Source organism: Rhincodon typus, chromosome 33, assembly GCF_021869965.1.
Source record: "Rhincodon typus isolate 14 chromosome 33, sRhiTyp1.1, whole genome shotgun sequence".
Lineage (NCBI taxonomy): Eukaryota > Metazoa > Chordata > Chondrichthyes > Orectolobiformes > Rhincodontidae > Rhincodon > Rhincodon typus.
This window is the reverse complement of record NC_063364.1, coordinates 29,467,803-29,488,574: the sequence shown is the minus strand read 5'-3', so window position 1 is coordinate 29,488,574 and position 20,772 is coordinate 29,467,803. Positions and strand designations below refer to the sequence as shown.

The window sequence follows — 20,772 nt, the reverse complement described above, 5'->3', positions numbered from 1 at the left end:
CTACACCTTGTTATCTCAGATTCTCCAGCATTTGCAGTTCCTACTATCTCTAAAACATCTTTGAAGTTATTTATATGTTAAATAAGGTGCATGTGTTTTTTGTATTAAAGTGATTGAAATTAATTTTTGATGAGCATTTTAATTATGAAATATGGAACATGAGGTTAGTGCACTTGGCTCTCAATGAAAATTTTCAGTGATGCGTTTATCAATTAAGACAGGATTTTTATATATATATATACATTTATATTATATAGAACATTCCATGTATAGCCTAGATAAGCTATTGCAAACATGTACCCGAAGAAGGCACTTAGTAATGAATTCACATTTTGTTTTTGGCACCAAGCACTTAAGTTGAAAAATGGCATCTCCACAGTCAACAGTGGTAGTGTACAGTATTTATTCAGGATGATATCAATTATAATTTATTTCTCGGTGCAGAAAGGGGGCACTGCCACTAAAATATTACTTGGAAATTAGTCCCGTTTTAACAGATGGTCTTGTTTCTCTGACCTCTTAATATCCTTATAATGATGTCATTTACCATTCCATGCACACCGAAGTCAGCCACCACTGCGTCTGCTATAGAAGTGCGGGCAGGGGGAATGTGATTGCTCAAAGCAGCATGTTTACTGGTTACATTTTTGTAAATATGCCCAGCAGGAGTTTCTCCAGTGCACATATAGTTTCTGTTCGTAGTTGAAAGTATGACAGGAAATGACCCTCTCGTGGATTAGGTAGTGATAGGACTGTTAGAAATTAGAGAGATCCATTGTCCTACATGGAAGGAATACATCAGCTGGTGGAACAATTTGTGGACCATTTCCCGATTACACAGCGAAGGGAAACAATCATTCAGAAGGCACAAAGTCACTGAGCATCTCCCTGAACCCCCAAGTGTCATTCATTCATTTACTGCTTCTCACCCCTTTTCCCCTAAAGATGCTAAGCGACCATGAATGTCAGTAGACTGTTCATTTGTGAAGGGAATGACAGCGAGTCCGATTCTGAGCTCATTGAATTTTAACAACTTTGCATGTGTCTTACTCAATAATACATAATTAGGCCAAATTTCTTTGTCCCAAAACAGGGTAACTGAGGCTAACTCTAGTGTTTTTGAAACCAAAAAAAAATCGCTGGAAAAACACATCAGTTTTGGCAGCATCTGTGGAGAGAAAGCAGAGTTAACGTTTCAAGTCCGGTGACCCTTCCTCACAAGATGGTTCTGAAAAAGAAGGGTTACTGGACCTGAAATGTTAACTCTGCTTTCCCTCCACAGATGCTGCCAGACCTGCTGTGTTTTTCCAGCAATTTCTGTTTTTGTTTCTGATTTCCAGCATCTGCAGGTCTTTACTTTTTTGGTGTAGTATTTCTGATACCAGTTAGCTGAGCCTTGGATCCAAAACATCAGTTTGCTCTCAAGAATATCTCCCCAACTAGCTAGAATTCGGACAAGAGTCTGGATGTTAAATGTTGATAGGCCCTTTGACCAAATAATATTCAGCCAACCAGTCCCACTAATGAAATCGGAGTGGGGGAGGGGTCTTTGTGTGGGAAACAGGGAACAGAATATTCCATCTTTATTTATCTTTGACTTTTTTTAAACATATAAAATAATGATTGACTAATGATAACTGAGTGTGATATTTTTGAAAAGGAATTGCCATTTTCTGATTCTGTAGTTTAAACTAGTGAACTTATTGACTTTCTTCACAGCAATGCAGACATTTTCTATCACTGACAGAAGCAGATCTACACACAGTATTATACGATGACCCTGCAGTACACTATTATATAACATCACGTTACTGAATTGTAAACAATACTGTAAGTTCTGTTTACAGGTTACACTTGTGTAAGTGTTGAACATGTAGCTTTTGTGCCAGACAGTAACGATATTTATTGTAACTATCCACATATGAAAGTGCAGCCAGAGCAACTCTAAATGGAACAATTTGACAAACATTGCAAACCACCAGTTCTGCTATTGCAGTTTAACCAGAAAAATAAACATTATCATAATCTTGTCTTCCTTCCCTCCTCTCAAATGGATGGTTGACTTACGTTTGAGTGCAGTTCCACAAATACTAGCTGCCTTTTAGTGCATTATTCTACAAGGGCATTCCTTACTTAAGTTTCTGCTGAGTTGATGGCAGAGGTATTGCAAATGAATCCAATTCTACCCGAACTTAATACCTGTACTTAGATATTTTCCAGTGGGGTTTAATGGAGAGAAACCACGGGTGGACAATTCTGTCTTTGCTCCCTTGTCTGGCAATGGACTCTAGTTGCTGCACAGCTTTCAGCTCAGATCATGACTGGGATCTTCTGATGTTGTATAGTACAGTACCAAACCATGTAATCTTAACTCAACGCAATTGTTGGCACAGTGGTGTTTTTCCCTTTTGCTATGGCTAGTGGGTAGCACTTTCATCTTTCAGTCAGAAGACTATTGATTAAGTTCCCAGTCCAAGGCCTTGATTACAGAAATATAGTGTGATGCTCAAGTGCTACAAAGGGATTACTGCATTATCAGAAATGTTGTCTTTTAGGTGAGACTTTAAACCACGGCCCAGATTTTTCTCTCGGCTAGATGTAAAAGATCCTGTGGAACTAATGAAGTTGTATTTGCTGTCTTGGAAAATGTTTGTTGCTCAATTACCATCGCCAATGAGATTATTTGGTCATGACCACAGTGCTAATTGTGAAATCTTGTTGTGTCCAAACTTGCCCGTTTCCTGACATTACAACAAGTGTCTATGCTTCAAAAGTACTTAATTGGGATGTTCCAAGATTGTGAAAGATACTGTCTAAACCCAACTCTTTTTCTTTAGGTCTGGGCCACAGACTTAGACCTGGCCTACAGTGACCAGCTGGCTATGACACAACTGATGCTCTTCATATCAAATGGGAAGCTGATTTGCAAAACCAGTACCTTTGAGGTGTCTCCCAAGCCCAGGGAGAAAAAGCAAACATCACACAGGAAAGAATCGGTGATGAAAGAAAGAGCACAAATTGTACGTGTGAACGAATACAACAAGCAATCAAATTAGAAATTTGTACCACTTCAACCATAAAATAATTTCATAACTGTTCCTCTCATTACAATCAGAAATTAATTAGAAGTCATTACAGAACACTTACATACTTTTGGATGTCAGCGGGGTTAAAAACAGAATATAGTAATTAATTAATGCTTGCGTGAGAAACTATTGCATTAGAAACCTTATCAGGAGCAAAATTGCCTGAAAGCATTCACAAAATTAATACCGAAATAAGCACATACCCTATCTGGGGAGAAAACATGCAATATCTATAAAGCTAAACATTCATTATATTTGCAATACATTACCATCTACATAAATGCAGCTAAATAATCAACACATAAATAATTCATGATGCAATTCATTATGCATGTGTATGCATACATCATTGTTATAATGAGCACCTCATCAACTGCCAAATGTTAAACAATAGTACTCCATTATTGCAATGATATTCAAGTTTACGGTTGTTAAACTGCTGCTTGTGTTATTCTGTCAAACATTAATTTAGTTGCAGTCCCATAGTACACACAACAGATTTCGTAAGTTTCTCCTTTTACAGTTAATGATATGATCAATGAGTGTTATTAAATCTATGAATATTATAAACATGATTAATTTTCATTGAGACGTTTAACACCCAAGTAGGAGATTCACATTTTTTTCAGCTTCCACAGGACGTTGTCTGCACCAGATTGTTGGCCATTGCAAATGAGAATTTTCAGGCATTAAATCAACTTTTAACTATGAAGACAACATTTTCAGCATTAAACTTTTAAGTGTCCAATTCTACTTAACATCCTGCCCTTCACTTTGCTGTTCAGAATTAGAATTCCATCAGTATCCATCCCCTGTATTTAGTTCTTGTTTTCCCTTTCCTCTTCTGAAAGTGCTAGCTCCTTCTCCAGTATAGCGCCAGGTTACCATTGGCTCTGCACATGGAAGGTGTAAGTGTAGGCATGCAATTTCAGCACAGTAGGCCTGACAGCATTGCGGAGCCCAATCTTGTGACCAACAGGCAACCAGACACACACAATTTCTGGAGTGGAATTCACTAGCCAGGAAATTCCCTGTCTTATTTTATTGCTCCCTCACCCAATATCCCAAACCCAACTCTATATCCCCTTTGCAGTCTTGTCTGGAATAAGTTAATTCACCACAAAAAGTTTCAAATTATCAACAGATCGGATACATCCTGGAAATATTTCAAATGTTAATGATAGGTATTTGTGACTTGCAATCCTGTTAGATTTAATGAAGGATCAAGCACAACTGAGTATTTAATACTAAATATCCATATTATTTTGTAAATAATTTAGCCTGAACGCTCTCTCTACATCTTTTTTAGTCAGTCCTTTTCAAATGTATGTGTTTTTATAATTTTATGGCATTTTCTTTTTCTTTTTTTTATTGTTTTTTGCAAATGTCATCATAATTCACCCATGGATTATTTCTTGGTACCATGCCCACATACACACACGAGCCATAATTAACTTTTTAAAACAAATGTAATATCAGATTTTGAATGAAGTGAAATTATGGTGTATCTACTAGTTGCCCATGGCATCCAGCCAGAAGGAGTGTCCCACAGGTGTGCCATACATTTTCTGTCATTTCCCTGGATGTTCAATTATTAATTTTTATTATTATTAAATTTTGTCGATATGAATTGTAAGTTGGGTCCCCTTCAAAAATGAGTAATTCAGATGCTATATGACAGATGAACAATTTAAATATTCACCAATCAGGTGGAATCAGAGATTCTACAGAGAATTAACCCTTCAGATGCTGCATAATAGGCTTCCATCATTTAATATTGAAACCAAGGGAAAGAAAACAGTGAGTTATTGTTACTGTGTGAGGCCTTGGCCTTTGACCTAATAGGCAGCCATGCTTCCACCTCAGCACCTTAGACAGATTGATAGGATGAAAGTGTTCACTGCTCGCTGTAATGAGTCTGGACAGTCTCATTCCAGTCCTTGCTGATCATGAACCCACAACACTAGTCTATCCCCGATTCAGCATTAATCAGCAATCTTACACAGAGGCCACTGAGAGTCTGGGATAGGAAATGGAAAATTGTCAAACCAGTGCAGTAATGGAATTTTATGGATGTGGATGTTGATGCTGAACTCACTGAAGGAAGCATTGCTACATTAAATATTGCGGAATACAGCATTGCTGTATTCAATATTACAAATGCATTTAAAAATATTTCCTTTTGTCAGTAAATTGAAAAAGACACTCTGGAATCTTACATAATTTAGTTATTGGCTATGTCAATTGTGATGCTACAAATTATCCTGATTGTGATCACTGTCCCTAGTGGGAAATGTGTTTCTGTGGACATGCGGTGAAAATGGATTGGTCTTGGCTGTGATGTCTTTTATAATCAACCAATCTTCCTGCATTCACTATCTAAGTTTATTCATGAATTGAGTTGGGTGTTGAGAATTTGATCTACTCTGTGTCCATATTTCAGGAGCTCTTTGGATTACTATGGTTCTAATTTGGCGAGCAGGAAGCACATATGTGAATGTTCCCATCTGATGTGCGCTGCCTGTCATATTGATGAAGGACAAAAATGATCTAAAGAAGGTGTTAGGCTATTTGTGATCTGCTACTAACAGGTCTAATGCCAGTTTGAGGTCACTGGTCCAAGATTGGTATGCCCTAGGTCAATTAATCCAAGAAAGTAAGTGACTTCACTGAAGATGGAGCCAAGAGGAGCAGGAGCACTTCCCGTGGCCCCACATTAAAGCAAGCAAATATGGCAATTCACCCATTCATTTTGTCCATAGTGTCACTGTTCCAAGCCCTGACCATTGATCTTTCTAATTCCTGTACCCCTTTTTGGTCTCAACCTCTGATTCTCTGCCCCTGCTCCTCCACCCCCCACCCCCAACCAATCCCCAATCTCCCCAAATTCTAGCATGACCCCCAATCTCTCTCCCCAGTTCCAGCTTTCCACAGAATTAAATGTATTTGTCCAGCCCAGAGAATTTGTTTTCCTGGGATAAGTACCGTTCTGTGTTATAATGGGCATTTTACGATTTACTAGATTCAGTACTTTCAAGCAAGATCTTCCTGACATCTAATAAATGAATGAAATAAACTATACAGAGTAGAAAAATTGCAGTTTATGATTGTGAGTCTGTGCTGAGTGAGCTGATCTTTACCAGAGAGGTGTTACATTGCTACAGCTGAGTCAGGAAGGAGATAAATTAATCAAAGTTTCCTCTCCTGATGACAATCCAATGATTCCTCTTAGAATGTTTCTGCTCCTGGTTATCTAGGGAGGACAGAAATGTGCATGATTGTGAAGACCTCTGTAGTTAAACAGCCTTGAGTCATTTGTATGTCCAAAATAATTCTCCATTCTGGCCAGCTAGAAGGGCACTGAGATCAGGAGATGGCACCTTCAGAAGGGGACAGCATTTTAGAAATAAAACTTACAATATTCCAGACAAATCTGCATTGGCTGCTCAGATTTATTCATGCATTGATACAGGCATATTTTGATTAAGGAAATTTTCTTCAGCTTTTTTTTAAACACCGTAAAATGGCTTATGTTCTATTTTAATGAGATCATGTGAACAAAAATATTTGATCGGCAGATGCATTTATCTGAATTCCTCATTTAAACTTAATAGGCCACAGTAGGGTTTCATAATATATATATGTACATATATCTGTACTGGATATTATTTGCCTTTCAGCAACTTCCTTTTATGAAACGTTACGGAGTGTTAAGCACACAGCTGAAACATACCAATTTATCCATCGTCCACTACAGTGTACTCTTCAAGATTTTTAAAGTTCATGGAATCGGTTTTGATATTAAGGTATTGAAGTTTTTTTTCTTTTATCTTCCAAGGATTGTCTCAGTAGTAAGCACTATAGGTGGTCTTCCCTGACTTCATTATAACCACGGTTTCATTCTATTAAACGAATCGCTTGCATATCAAGCTTTGTCTGATCGGGCTTACATAGAGGATACTCGATGGGGACTTGTGAGATATGTGTTATCTTAGACACATTTGGAAATCCTATTAATTCATACTGATTTCTACATGAGCCTAATAGCCCGTATCTCCCCAAACTCAAAACTGCAGCATTTTTTTTCTATTAAGAATTTCCTCACTCTCCCCATTGTTATTACATGGATGGTCTCCTTGCTGCATCAGTTCTAAAAGGCACTGGGCAGCTCCCAGTCCTCATTCCAGTTTAAGCCTTTGACATAGACTCAGCACTGTATCTAATCATAGAGGTTGGTGTGCTAAAAATTGGCTGGCCTCAATTTTGTCATCATCTCATATTCACACATGAAACACTTCCAACAAAGGCTGGGTTATAGCAATCAGAATAGGGGTTGGCCCATAGGACTGGGAGAAAATTCTCCACATGGACAGTTGTGAACCTTTGAAATTCTCTATGCACCAGAGCTGCAAACAGTCAAACAACAGTTTGTTGTCTCAGGGATCAATAGTTTTTGAATACCAACAGAACTGAGGGATGTAGGAATAGTCTGGGAAAACATACCTGCAGCAGAAGATCAGCCATGATCTTATTTAATGGCAGAGCAAGTTGAAGGAACCAAATGGCCAGTTTCCAATTGTCTATTGTGAACTGTGACTGATTTCTTTATCCCTCCCATAATTGTGACACTGAAGGACAATTATGGTGAGCTCCACTGAAGCCCTGGCTCAGACCAGGACAAGCCTGAAGAGTTGAAATACTATTTTCCTTACACATGTTGGTGAGTTATCCTCTGAGTCAACTTAGTGAGCCTTGTGTCTCACAAATGTATATACTTTTAAATTGGCAAGCGTATGTACTTTTCATCAACTCAATTATTTTTAGCTGTTAGAATGTCTGTGAACATCACAGAGCTAATTCTCAGAACGTATTACTGCTGTTCCAGAATCTTGCCTATTTTCTGGAATACGTGCTCCCACAAGTGAAGCTCTGCTTCTGCAGCACTTACACTGATCCCTTTCTGCTGCTCCTTGATTCCTGAGGCTCTGGACAAACTTCTTGTCAGCAGTATACTTTAGAAGAGGTAATATCAGGAGTCAGAATGACAGTAAAGCAGCAGAATATTTTCCCAAGCCTGTGCACATTTCATTAAAGCTTGGAGAAAATTGAACAATCCATGCAATTTAATTGATTTGCATTGATTCCCAGTTATTCCAGCAGAGGTGACCTACAAGGGAGATCATAAGGCTTTGTACCATGTACTTCTGGTGAGGGGTGATTGACCATTTTGGTGTCACATTTGCTAATTACAATTCACAGGATGCGGTCAGATTTTAACTTAAATATCCAAATTTAATGAACACATTTCCTTTTTACCTTTATGACCTTACAGACATATTTGCAGGAAATTATTTTACTAATAGAAGTCAATGCATCACCATCATTTGCCATGGAAAGGCAGAAACTATTGATTTGATTAGAATAACAGACTTTTAAAATATCTGATTTCTCTAAAGTGTTCCAGTTCACTGTGAATGACAAATCTTTTCAAGCCCATAGCTAAACATGCATCAAATCTATTCTGTTCATTTCCAACATGTGTACACATTATTTGAAAGATTATGTTAAAATCTTAGTAATCCATATATATTGAGAAAACACTGAATGATATTTTCAATTCAACTCTCCAACCACAATGCTCCACTTTTCTGTGCCAGGTACGGAACAATCTGCTGTGCATGTCTATCATTTCTGCTTTTGTCTCAGACTGTTTGTCTCTCTTAAGACATTGATTCTATAGCATTGCAGTGGTACTGAGAAACATTTGTGTATTCCTTACCACTATCAAATTCAAAATTGCTACAGTTTTTATTATTATTTCAAAGAATTATACAACGCAGAAAGAGTTCACTTAGCACATCAGGCTTATGCAAGCGCTTTGAAAGAGATTTCCAATTAGTCCAACTCCTATCCTTACGTAAGGCCCTGTAATTTTTCCTTTTCAAGTATATGTCCAACTCTGTTTGAAAATTGCCATTGAAGCAGCTTCCAATACCCTTTCAGGTAGACTGTAACAACTTGCTAATTAAGTAAAAACATTCTGGATGGAATCTTCCCAGGCTCTGAACAACATATACTATGTGAAGATATTTGGGAAAAACACGTAAGAAATCGAAGGAGGCCTTTCCCAATATCAGCAGCCACAAGTCACATTTTCCCACATTGAGACAGGATTCTCACCAGTGAGTGGTGAGAGACCTGTTGACAGGGACTATCACTTATTATCACCCTCATTATTGCTTAATCTTGCCATATTAATATACGTTCTCTTATCCCACCACCTGTCCGATAGAAACTAGATGGCAAAAATTCCTCACATAGAGCAGGGACCTGGCGATTCCAGCTCACCACTTGCTCCTCTTGACCTCCATCTTGGACCCCAGCCCTAATATCTCTGCACACTCCATGGGCAGCAACCACAAGCTGCCCTTGTCTGTTGACACTGGCATCCAACTTGTGACAGCCTCTCCACACCATTATGGCATATCTCAGTATGCATTTACTTTGTCATGCTCCACTTTGGGACACACTGACAATGATCATGGAATGCTGCTGCAAGGTCACTCTTTGCACTCAGGAACAGGCACCCAACTCACGGATTGAACCATGCTGCATCTCACTTGCTCTCTTAACACTCAGTCATTTAGAATCTACATTGGATGTTCACAGTATGCCTACCTTGATTTGACTTCCAGCAATTTACCCCTCAATTGCACTTTAAAGGCTCACAGTACTGTCATATTGCTTAGATGTATAACACAGAAACAACACTAGGCAGCTTCTCATGCTGGCCAGCAGTCATTAGTCAGGGTGGTGAACATGTTACTGAATAGCATAGTGCTATGTCATTCTCATAGCTGCATCATGTGCCAGCCATGTGTTTGGCAAATACACTGCATGTATTGCAAGCCAAATGCCATGTCTCAAAGTCAAGTCTAGGGAGACCTCTTCAGTTGGGGATCCAGGCACAGTAAGTTAAGAGAAGCCTCTGCTATCAGTCCAGGTGTTTGGGCATGACCAGTCAGCAGTTGTGACAGCCATGGTCAGGGGCTCCGTTATACTATCATTCAGGCTGTGGGACATGGTCAACCTTGTGGATCCAGTGCAAACCAGACTGGGAGTTGCAGGAAGACCATCGGGCAGCCACACAGATATCATTCAGGTGGCTGTCACTCATCATTTCAAGGCTAACTTTGCTTAAGGGGGTGGACCATGGTCTATCCTGAGGGTCCAACCACTAAAAGTTATGGAGCCACTGCAATGGGAGGGAAACTGGGTAAATTATTTGTGGGTATTGGAGTCAGAATGCTGGGATGCAGAGGAGATTTAAATACTGAAGTGGGGGCAACTAAACAGGTGACGTCATCCAGCATGGGAGGCAAAGTGGTTACGCTTTTGTGGGGTGATTGGTAAAGCAGGCAGACAGACTGGTTGTATGGGGAGTTGGGGTAATGCCCATAATGCAGTAGCCAGGTTTGTCGATCTGGCAAGATGGTGCATAGTTACCAAAGTAGCAGTAACATGTGATTTATGCTTAACCTCCACATGGTGCAAGACGTGCTGACTTAACACTCTGGACCATGAAACATCTCATAGTGCTTGGATGGTAGGGGTTCTGTATTTTCAATATTAGATTCTGTTATTTGCAGTTGCAGCCAGACAGAGAGTCTCACAGACAGCTGATGGTGAAAAGAGATAATATACAATGTTGAGTCACAAGTGTCACGTATGTGCCCTCAGAAGATCTTCTTTCTTTCCCTCCCACTAAGTCTTGGTGCAGTCCCAGGCTCTCAACAGGAATGGAGAGAGCCTGTCCTCCAGTGGAGCTGATTGGTCTTGGAGCTGATTTAGTTGGGCAGCCCCAGAAATTTTTATGTCTAGAGCGCACAGACATGCTGAGTGTGTCCTGTCCAGAGGTAAGTGTACCCTCATTGCTTGACCTTCCACAGGGCTGAGGGTGGCAGGCAGGGTCTGGCCATCTTTGGAGTGTCCTGACAGGCACCCTGTGTGTGGTTCCTCCAACTGACTGCCCACAGACACCACTCTGTCTGCTTGTGAGGATGCGGCACCTAGAAAGAACTGAGGGTCCCTCATCCCCCTGTTTGCCTTATGTTGCTGAGCACCAATGACTAAAAGCAATGCAGTGTAGGCCTGTGTTCATTTCCAGCAGACTCTGAGACTGCTGGACCTGACTCTCCATGATTTCTGCCAACCTGTTCATGGAGGCAGCCAGATACTCACATGCCTAAGGCAGTAGGGCCCCCATAGCACTCCTGCAGTACTGCACATTTTGCATTAGGTTGCCCAGTGCCCAACAAACTTGCCTGCTGCTCCAGTGTCTGCTTGTGCTTGTCAATGAAGCCCATGATTGCCAATATCAAGAGGTCCTCTCCTGCCTGGGGCTGAGCGGCTGCCTGGTCCCCAGCAGTCCTCCCAAAGCCAGTAACCTGGGCATTTTTCTTCTTTGGCCAGCTGTGGTGATGTGGCAGTGAACTAAGAACCAGCAGGTTCTCCTGACTCTAATCTGGAAAACATAGCCCCAAAGTTTCAGTATCTGATCTGGCAGGGGGATCTGAGAGGCCAACTTACAGTGGCTTCCTCCAAAGCACAGAAGGGTTAATGAGACAGCATGTGTTGAAGGGCACCCTCTTGATGGCAGATGCTGTGAACATCCCAATGATGTATGTGGAAGACAAAAGACAGAATGTTGATAACAAGGGATAGAAATTGTGGCATGTCAACATTAAATGCACAATAAGGGTAATGGGAGAGTACCATGACAAGAACAATGCTTCCTACTTGGTTGCTGGGATATTGAGGTTTCAGATTCCCTACAAGAACAGTTCTGGTCTTCACTAGCCAGTACCAAGATTCTATCCCCATAGTTGATGAAGGGACAAATACCTGGCATCCCACCATCTGTGCTAGCCCTGTTGGCTCCATTTTTCCTGTATTGAGTGAGATGAAAGTACATGACACAGCTGTGAGTGCTGGTGCCATGAAGGGAAAGGTGGTGAGGTGACCTGAGTGATTAGGCACAGTAGCAACCTTGCATGGTTTGCAAGGTTTGGTGTTTAGGTTGACAAGAGCGAGTGAGGTAAGATGTTGCATGCATCAGTAAAAATGATAGAGGTGGATTCCATACAGAGGTAAAGGGAATGTGAGCAGCAGAGAGCAGATGGTGGCACTTAACCTGGCGAGCAGGATGGGGGGGGCAATAGCCTAGCGGTATTATTGCTAGATTTTTCATCCAGAAATTCAGCTAATGTTCTGAATCCTGCCACAGCAAGTGGTGGAATTTGAATTCAATTAAAAAAAAATCTAGAGCTGAGAATCTCCTGATGGCCATGAAACCATTGCGAATTGTCAGAAAAACCCATCTGGCTCACTCAAGTCCTTCATTGACCTTCTTCCTGCACTGTTGGGCATTTCTCCAAATAATGGGTGGCTACCTCGGGCCAGGTTGGCAGGGTCTGATGGTATGGCCTAATCTGGCTGTCCTCAGGGAAGAGCATGGCCCTTCTCTTGGGATGTACCAACCCACCCATCTGGATCTCCAGATCCCTGTGAGCAAAGCAAGTATCAATATCCCCTTTTCCACCATGCCAGCGCCAAATGTCTGCAAACACGCAGGGCAGGTCCAGACTGTCGATGCTTGCCCGAGTGCACAAAGTCCTTTTGATTATAGTATCAATACCATGGAGGTATATCTCAGGTATATCTGCAGTGGCAGTACTTCCAGCTACAGTGCGTGGGAGAATCAGATGAGGCCCCAGTGAGACTTGGTAGGTAGTAAATGAGCATGGTGTGGGATGATAGTGTGTAAAAACCTGTTTGGCCGCACAAGAAAAACCCTCCATGAAACATGACTCTACCAAAATATGGTAAGATTCAGTCCCCTAATTTCCCCTCCAGTTCTTTTGTCATTACCTTAAACCTAAATGTTCTGGTTTCTGCCTTTCCTGCTAATCGAACGTTTTGTTTCTTATTTACTCCCATCAAAACTGTTCATAGTTTGAAAAGCTTTAAGAAATCTTCTCACGACTTTCTCCATTCTAAGGAGAACAATCCCAGCTTCTCTCATTATATATAAAGTCAAATTTAATCAGCGGTTTTATTTAATTTGAAGTTATTGGTTACATTGATGTGCCAAATTAATCACACTGAAGGATGAGCTCCCTATATTAGTGCAATTGATAGCATAGCTTACCCTGGATAACTGGGCAAGAACTTGCTTTCAACTGATACTCATCAGTCTGGGGAAGTTGTTGACCTATGAAATTGATACTTCTGTGCATTCCAGATCATGAGTGCAAAGGTTCCTCAGTTTGATCATCATACCCCATCTGATTTACTTACCTCAACCTGTGCAATAGTTATCAGCAAATAGGAAAAATCTTCCAAGGATACTGTTCAGCATTCAGTCACACCTGCTGAATTGAGTGTTGGGTGGAGTTCAGGCTAAGTTATGATGTCCTCTGTGATTGAATGGTAAGCCAAGTCTCACTCTGACATCCATTTTGCTGCAAGTCAAATGACTTCACAGAAAGAAGGGAAAAAAAAACTCAAGGGATTCTCCATAATATGATTATCTTATAGGGCATGAGATCTAATACTCTCTGTTTTTACAGGAAAGACAAGGGACAGTATTTATACTTCATGAAGATAATAAGAAGGATCGCTTGGGGATGGTGTAAGTCTGCCATATACTACAAATGCACATTTTGTAACTCCCAAGTTTGTGTTCAAGGAACAAGCTTTTGATAATAATTATTCATTCTGTTGCAATATTTTGCATGTAGAGAATGTGATGCTTGTTTTAAAAGACCGGAATAATCATTCCCTAACTCTGTAGGATTCCATCTTGCCATCCAGTTGAGTTAACCTATTGCTATTCAATGGTGTATTGATTAATAAAACATATTTATTGTGCAAATCCTTCAGTTGACATGTAAAAAGCAGTACCTCATCTTTCATATTTCCCAGAAGATTTGTGCCCCGCGAGAATGAAAGTGCTCATTAAATTCCATCAGCACTTCCCTGAAATGAGACTGTGATTGTTTTTAAGCATGTAAAGGGAATCATTAGTAAACTCATTTGTTTGTATATCATTAACAGAACAATCGGGGAAGATCTCCAGGGGGCTCTGCTGACCTTTGCTCATAATCTCTCTGTCATTCATCAGGAAATAACAGCACCTAATATGCAATTGGAGAACAATTTTCAGGTGAGGTGTTAATTAACTAATGTTTTGCTGTTAATTTTTGTACAGTTTATTAACATAGAAATGTTTTCAGATTGCACAGTGATTGAAAGCAAGGTGTCATTCAACCTTCAGTCAACAACAATAACTTGCAGTTCAATACATGTGAATCCAAGTTTACTAACTGATCATGTACCACTGAGTCATTGCACAGTCAGCAGCAAACTCCTCTCTATTTTCATGTGAAATTGCCATTAAAATATAAAGGTGTTTTCAGCACTCTAAGTATTTGTACAACTGTATCAGTGACAGTGACTCTTTGAATTATTTTCCATTTTCTCTACCTTCTCTGAGTGGCACCAATTCAGTAATGACTTTTTGAACAGTGACAGTACTCCAATACCTCAGTCAAATCATCAATTTTCATGGATAAGTCTCAATAGCAAAATACAGCTCCCAAATTTCTAAAAATGCTGATTTCTTTTATTGTGTCATTGGAGAGACAGGAGCATAGTGGTAATGTCACTAGACTAGTAATCCAGATGTGCAGACAATTACCCTGGGGAAATGGCTTCAAATCCCACTGTGGCAGCTAGTGGAATATCAGTTCAAGGAAATAATCTGAAATTGAAAGTTAGCTTTAGTTTTGTTGATCATGAAACATCAATTGTTGTAAAAAGTCATCTGGTTCACTAATGTCCTTTAGGGAAAGAAATCTGCTGCTCTTACTGGGTCTGGCCTACATGTGACTCCAGATTCACATCAATGTGTCTGACTCTTAATTGTTCTGTGAAGGAGCTAGGAGGCCACTCAAGGGAAACCGTGGATGGGTGATGAATGCTGGTCTTGCTAGCGGCACCCACATCCCATGAAAGAATAAAGAAAAAAATGAATGTAATTGACAACCCAACATTTGTTGCCTATTAATAAGTTCCCTTGAGAAAGTAGTGTAAGGCCCCTCTCAAACTGCTGGTCCTATCTAGTGTAGGTCCACAGTGCTATTATTAAAGAAGTTCCAGGATTTTGACCCAGCTAAAGGAAAGGAATAGGGATATAGCTTCAAGTCAGAATGCTGATTGGCTTGGAGGGGAACTTGAAGGTGGTGGTGTTCCCATGCATCTGCTGCTCTTGTCCTTCTAGGTAGTGGAGGTTGTGGGTTTGATGGTGCTGTGAAAGAAGCTTTGTGGAGTTACTGCAGTGCATTCAGTGTATTGTATTCACTGCTGCAACAGTGCATTCATGGTGCAGGGTCTTTAAGGAGGCAGATGGACTGCTCTGTTATTTGGAATGTTTAATCAGGAATGATGTTGATTTTGGTAAATCTGATTTGTCTTTCTCCACAGTCATTTGTCAGTAATTGTTAAAGTTAAACCAGAAGTTAAAGTGCAAGTTCCTTTTGTTTTTGGTATCCAGCCTTTACAGAGTTGTCAGATTGCAAGATATACCAAGGAGGCATTTCCCAGAATCTCTTCCTGACTTGACCAAAGGCTTTTTATTAGTTTTTACTTTCCTCGCTAAGGAGATTGCATGACTACAGGCAGGAGTAAGAGTGGCAGAAGGTTTAGGCAGAAGGGTGGGGAGGGGGAGTGGTGAGGTGGTCAGGAAGGAGAGTGGTGGGGGGGTGTTTTGAGGAGTGGGCGGGCAGGACTGAGAGTGGTGGGGGTAGGGGATAATGGGAGGGGTAGATAATGGGTAGTTTAATATTGTAAGCAGCTTAATCATACAGAATGGGACAGACTTGTTGGTCCAGCTGCTCAGTTCCTGCACATTTTTCAATGCTGTTGTTCTTTCTATCTCTTGAAAATATTTACTTGTAATTTAAATCACACGACCTTCAGGCTTAACAACACCATACTTGTTTTTTTCCCAATAATTATCGATGTGATAGGGATATCAAAGAAATAGCACTGCTCTTAACCGTTTGGACTAGGGAAGGCACTTGTATTAGGATCCTAACTTTGATCCTAACCATTCTGTACAACAAATTTCTTGCCTTAAAACTGAAAGAACTGCAGAAACTGCTGGAAAATCTCAGCAGGTCTGGCAGCATCTGGAGAGAAATCAGAATTAATGTTTCAGGTCCAGTTGTCCCTTCAGGGGAACCCTGAAATTTTCCAGCAGTGTTTGATTTTGTTTTAAATTTCTTGACTTCTTCAAGGATAATACAGATAGTACCATTGCCTACGATATAGCTTATTCCAACTTTCACTTTAAGTGTGCAGTGGGGTCATCAGTTATCATCAATATGAATCCAAGCCAGCTGACGAGATGGAAAAACTAAGCTACCTTCCTTTATGGGTAGATTCAGTTGACTGCTCAGTCTTACAGATTGTTCCACCTTTAGCGTCACAGGTGCTCTGTATATTTGTGTTCACACAATTAATAGCCACCTGTTTCTTCTTTACCCAAAATAAAAACATTGTTAAGATTGTTAATGTGGAAAAGAGTCTTGTGTCAGATTTGTAGTGCCTTTACTTTGGGGTCTGAAGGTCCAAGTTTAATTCACATTTGTCTTGTTGGTGTTTATAAAATGTTCAAATAGGTTGATTTCAAAAAAAAAATCCCAGCAATGTGATTCACCAGAGTCATAATTGTTAACAATTGTGGGCAAGATCAGAACTGGCTATGATGTAGTCACTAGCCTGAACCCACATGAAGAATAGTCAGTAATCAAGATACTACTGTTCAAACTATACACGTAGTTTCCATAGGATTTTGCACATTGGAGCGTGTGAAGGGTAGGAGGGAGAACCTTTGGATTAAAGTCTAGATAAGGCAAGGAAAAAATCATTCAGTGGAAGTTACGCTGTTGAGATTTTTGTATGGGGATGGCTAATCATATCCTTCTTTGTGGACAATTTAGTAAAGAAGCTGTACATTTATGTTATTGTTACAGGCAGCGATCAAAGACATTGAGTTAATCCTCGGAGTTACAATAGTGAACAAGTCCTACATTAAAGAAGATCACCCAACCACTGCATTAGAGGCTCTGACTTGAAGATCCTAATTCAGAGAAACTGTAGCTATTCACCAATGTTCAGGACTACTTAAGCTCCAATTCTAACTGTGTTGCACTGGAATCCTGGCCTACTGTCAATGATTCCAAAAAAACATGCAATATTCTTCAATCATTTTAAGAATATGGTTGGACCTATGGAAGCATGGAAGGAGTCCAAGAACATCTGTTCTTCACAACATGATATTCTGAAAATGATAGAAATTAGCTCAAAGTCACAATTAAAATGTTCAAGATGAGCTAAAAAGGACATATTTTCCATGTTAGTGATATAAATACTTGATGGATTTCTTTTAATTCTATTTTTCCATCCTTTAAGTTTTTCTATTGTTCGCTGTTGGCCTTGGACATTGTTTGAAAATCGGGAAATCTATTTACAGGACCCTGCATATGTCACTTTGTAGCCAGTAGGAGGTGCACAAAATCAACCCAAAACAATTCACTTGCGATCAAAAGGGGCAAAGTAATTCTTTTTTCATGTGTAAGCCCTTTAGCTGCCCAGCCAACTATTATTGACAGATCTGCGTCTTATTTAATTAGCATTACCAGTGTTATTCCTGAACATCTTTAGGGTTTCAGTACAATCACAATACAAGAGGGAAATTCATTTTTTCATTCTTCCATTTGCCTGGAAGCATATAAAGAATGTGGTCTGGATTGAGCATACAGCAGAATGTGTTCTAGATCATTTCTGGGATTTTAAAAAGTATGTCGCATGTTATCTCACTGTTATAAATAAATTGATGGATTCCCAGAACTTAAATATTTATTATTTTCCTTAGTCCTCTTTCTAATCGATGATGTCTCATGCCAATGGTCACAGTAAGTTACAAAATAACAAATACACCATGCAGGCACAATGTAAAATAAAAAGACGTTTTTACATCTTGACAACCTTTTCCCAAAAAAATGTAAAATGTCTCCTTCAGCGTTGCAGCTATATCTAAGTTGGGCTATCTCTTCAAGGCAATATTTATATTTCCAGTGATGAACTGTTTAAATGTGCACGCCCTGACATCAGTTACAAGCTAATTGCTATTGCTGAGGGAAGTTTATCTCATGATTGGCAGCTGTTTATAAATTTCCAACTCCTCCCCTTTATGCTTCTGGAAGACGTCAAAACATGGCAGGTATTGACTGTTTCTTTCAAGATATTTTGACAATCATGATTTATTATCATTTGATGGATAGCAGGTTTGAGCCGCTCGAATGCAAGTGTGATACAGACTTGGCACGTGCAACATTTTCAAATGTGATACATTGAGGTTGACTAATGTGCTTGACACAGACACTTAGATTAATGTTTTTGGGAATAGACTGGTTATCCTTCTCTGTAATTTGGATTTCTTCTGGATATAAAAAATACAGGTGCATTTACATTGTGAATCGGTACAGCCCAAATCCTGGAAGAATTACATGGAACCTTTCTCGTCATGTTGGTCTCTCTTTCTTACATGTCACTAGTTTGTCACTGGTTGATTGGGTATTCCCAAGATCAAATGCAGATTCCTAACATGTTACGCGTGGCATTTCAGCATTGGTCAAGCTATCCAGACATTCCAGAAAGTACTGATACAGGATTAATTTAAAAGCACCTTAAAACCAGGAGCCCTGTAAAATTATAAGCACTGAGTCAATTTCTGCTGTACTTGTGATCTAATTCCTGGTCTTATTATTCCTATGAACTAAAAGGTGCAATGACAGAGGATGGTTTTTTTAAACCTTTTTTCCTCTTGGTTTAATCTGCTGATTTAGTTTTATTTCTTTGCCTTCCACTGATGAAAACACAGGCTCTCACTTGAGTTCACTTCCTAAAACTCCCAGCAGCTCCCTTCAATACCTTGCTCAAATGGCCATTCTTCAAGTATGAGCTTAAACGGTGATTTAATCAAGAGGATGGTCACCCTGGACTAGTATAAACATGTCCTCAGACAATATTGACAAGTATTGTTCTCAGTAGGAATTCGATAATATTTAGGGCACAAAAATAGCTGATCATTCGCCTGCCAACAATTCTAGCCCAGTATTATTGAGACTGGTTGTAGGGCCTGTAAGTTAACGCTTGTCAAAACTGGTGACAAAAGTTAAATAAAAACCAGAAAAGACCCTATGTCCTCATTCCTTAGACTCTTGCCACATTATGAATGCTAACCATTTGAAGATGGTTCCCTAAATACTCTCTGATCCCTCAAGGCTAAATTCATGTGACCTTGGAAACCTATTATTCAACTCTATTGCCTTGCAGAGCCAACACCCTCCAACCATCCCAGCAGTAAAGGAAACAGCGTGTCCTGTTTATTAGCTGACTATTTGTTCAGCTCTGTATATGATTAGCTTGCTCCTTTCTGAAGGGGGTTAATTGACCTGACCTCTACATCGCTTGCTGAGGATCTGCTTATTGAGAAAATTATACCAGTTAATTAACATATTTTGAGAGTAGACCCAACAGTAACGTTAAATGTAAGAATATCTCCTCGGTATTGCGTTGTCTGAATATATTCCGTCTGTCTCATTAACATATTTGACAATAGATGCCTTTCACAAATTATTAATTATTCATCTGATTACGATATTCCACAAACACAGCCCTTCTCCAAACCTTAGAACTAGTCAGTCAATTACCATATTGCACAATGACTCCCTTCTTCTGTACCATAGTATTATTCATGTAATTATAGCAAGAAAGAGACACAGCTGATCCTATTTGGACCAGTTTGTAATATCTTCAACTGCCCAGCCTAATATCTCTATCAACTGCTGTTCATGTCCCAACACATACTGTGCCAACGTGGCCTCAAGGTTACTTTTAAAGATGCAAGCACCCCATCCCAACAGCAACATCTCCCTCACCCCCTCCCCCCACTACCTCGCAATTAATTCTCAAGAACAACCTTGGCCTCCAGTACATATATGGTCACATATTCTACATGTATTATGTTACTTTACTCCAGTTCCAGCCCTTTCAATCATTGTTAATCTTGCATCTTTGAGAAGATAAACTCTTTTGATAAGAACTATGACGTATGCCCTAACAGTACTGGTGGGCATCATTAGGACTGGACTAAAAACAGAAAATGCTGGAGTTTTAACAGCAGATTTGGCAACCCTAGGGTAGAGACAGACAGAATTAATGTTTTGAGACCAAAATGCTACTTGTTCGGAATCAAAGTAGAATCATATCAGACTTGAAATACTAACTCTGTTTTTCTGTCTCCAGAGATGCTGCCAGACCTGCTGAGTTTCTCCAGTGCTTTCTTTTCTTAAATTGACTTTCCCCAAGCCCAGGAGTTTGATGAACTTTGTCTTTTTTTAATTATTGTGTATGACTTCTGTCATTGATGTGGGTGCTGTGACGGGTAACTTATAAAATTTTTCACTGTATTTTTCATGTAAAAGTACACGTGACAATAAATTTCTATTTTATTTTGTTTTTATTTCAGATTTCCAGCATCCAGAGTATTCTATTT

The 20,772-nt window shown here is 39.8% G+C and overlaps 1 protein-coding gene across 1 annotated transcript in view; it reads left to right on the top strand.

Moving 5' to 3' along the window:
* The window catches only part of iqch (IQ motif containing H), a 44,279-nt gene extending 26,236 nt beyond the window's left edge, over positions 1-18,043 (top strand). Inside the window, exons 4-8 of the mRNA XM_048615758.1 lie at positions 2,838-3,020; positions 6,767-6,892; positions 13,718-13,779; positions 14,205-14,313; positions 17,186-18,043. Coding sequence (XP_048471715.1) covers positions 2,838-3,020; positions 6,767-6,892; positions 13,718-13,779; positions 14,205-14,313; positions 17,186-17,287 — 582 coding nt within the window. The 3' untranslated portion in view covers positions 17,288-18,043. The remainder of the gene's footprint in view (positions 1-2,837; positions 3,021-6,766; positions 6,893-13,717; positions 13,780-14,204; positions 14,314-17,185) is intronic.
* The last annotated feature ends 2,729 nt before the right edge of the window (positions 18,044-20,772 follow it).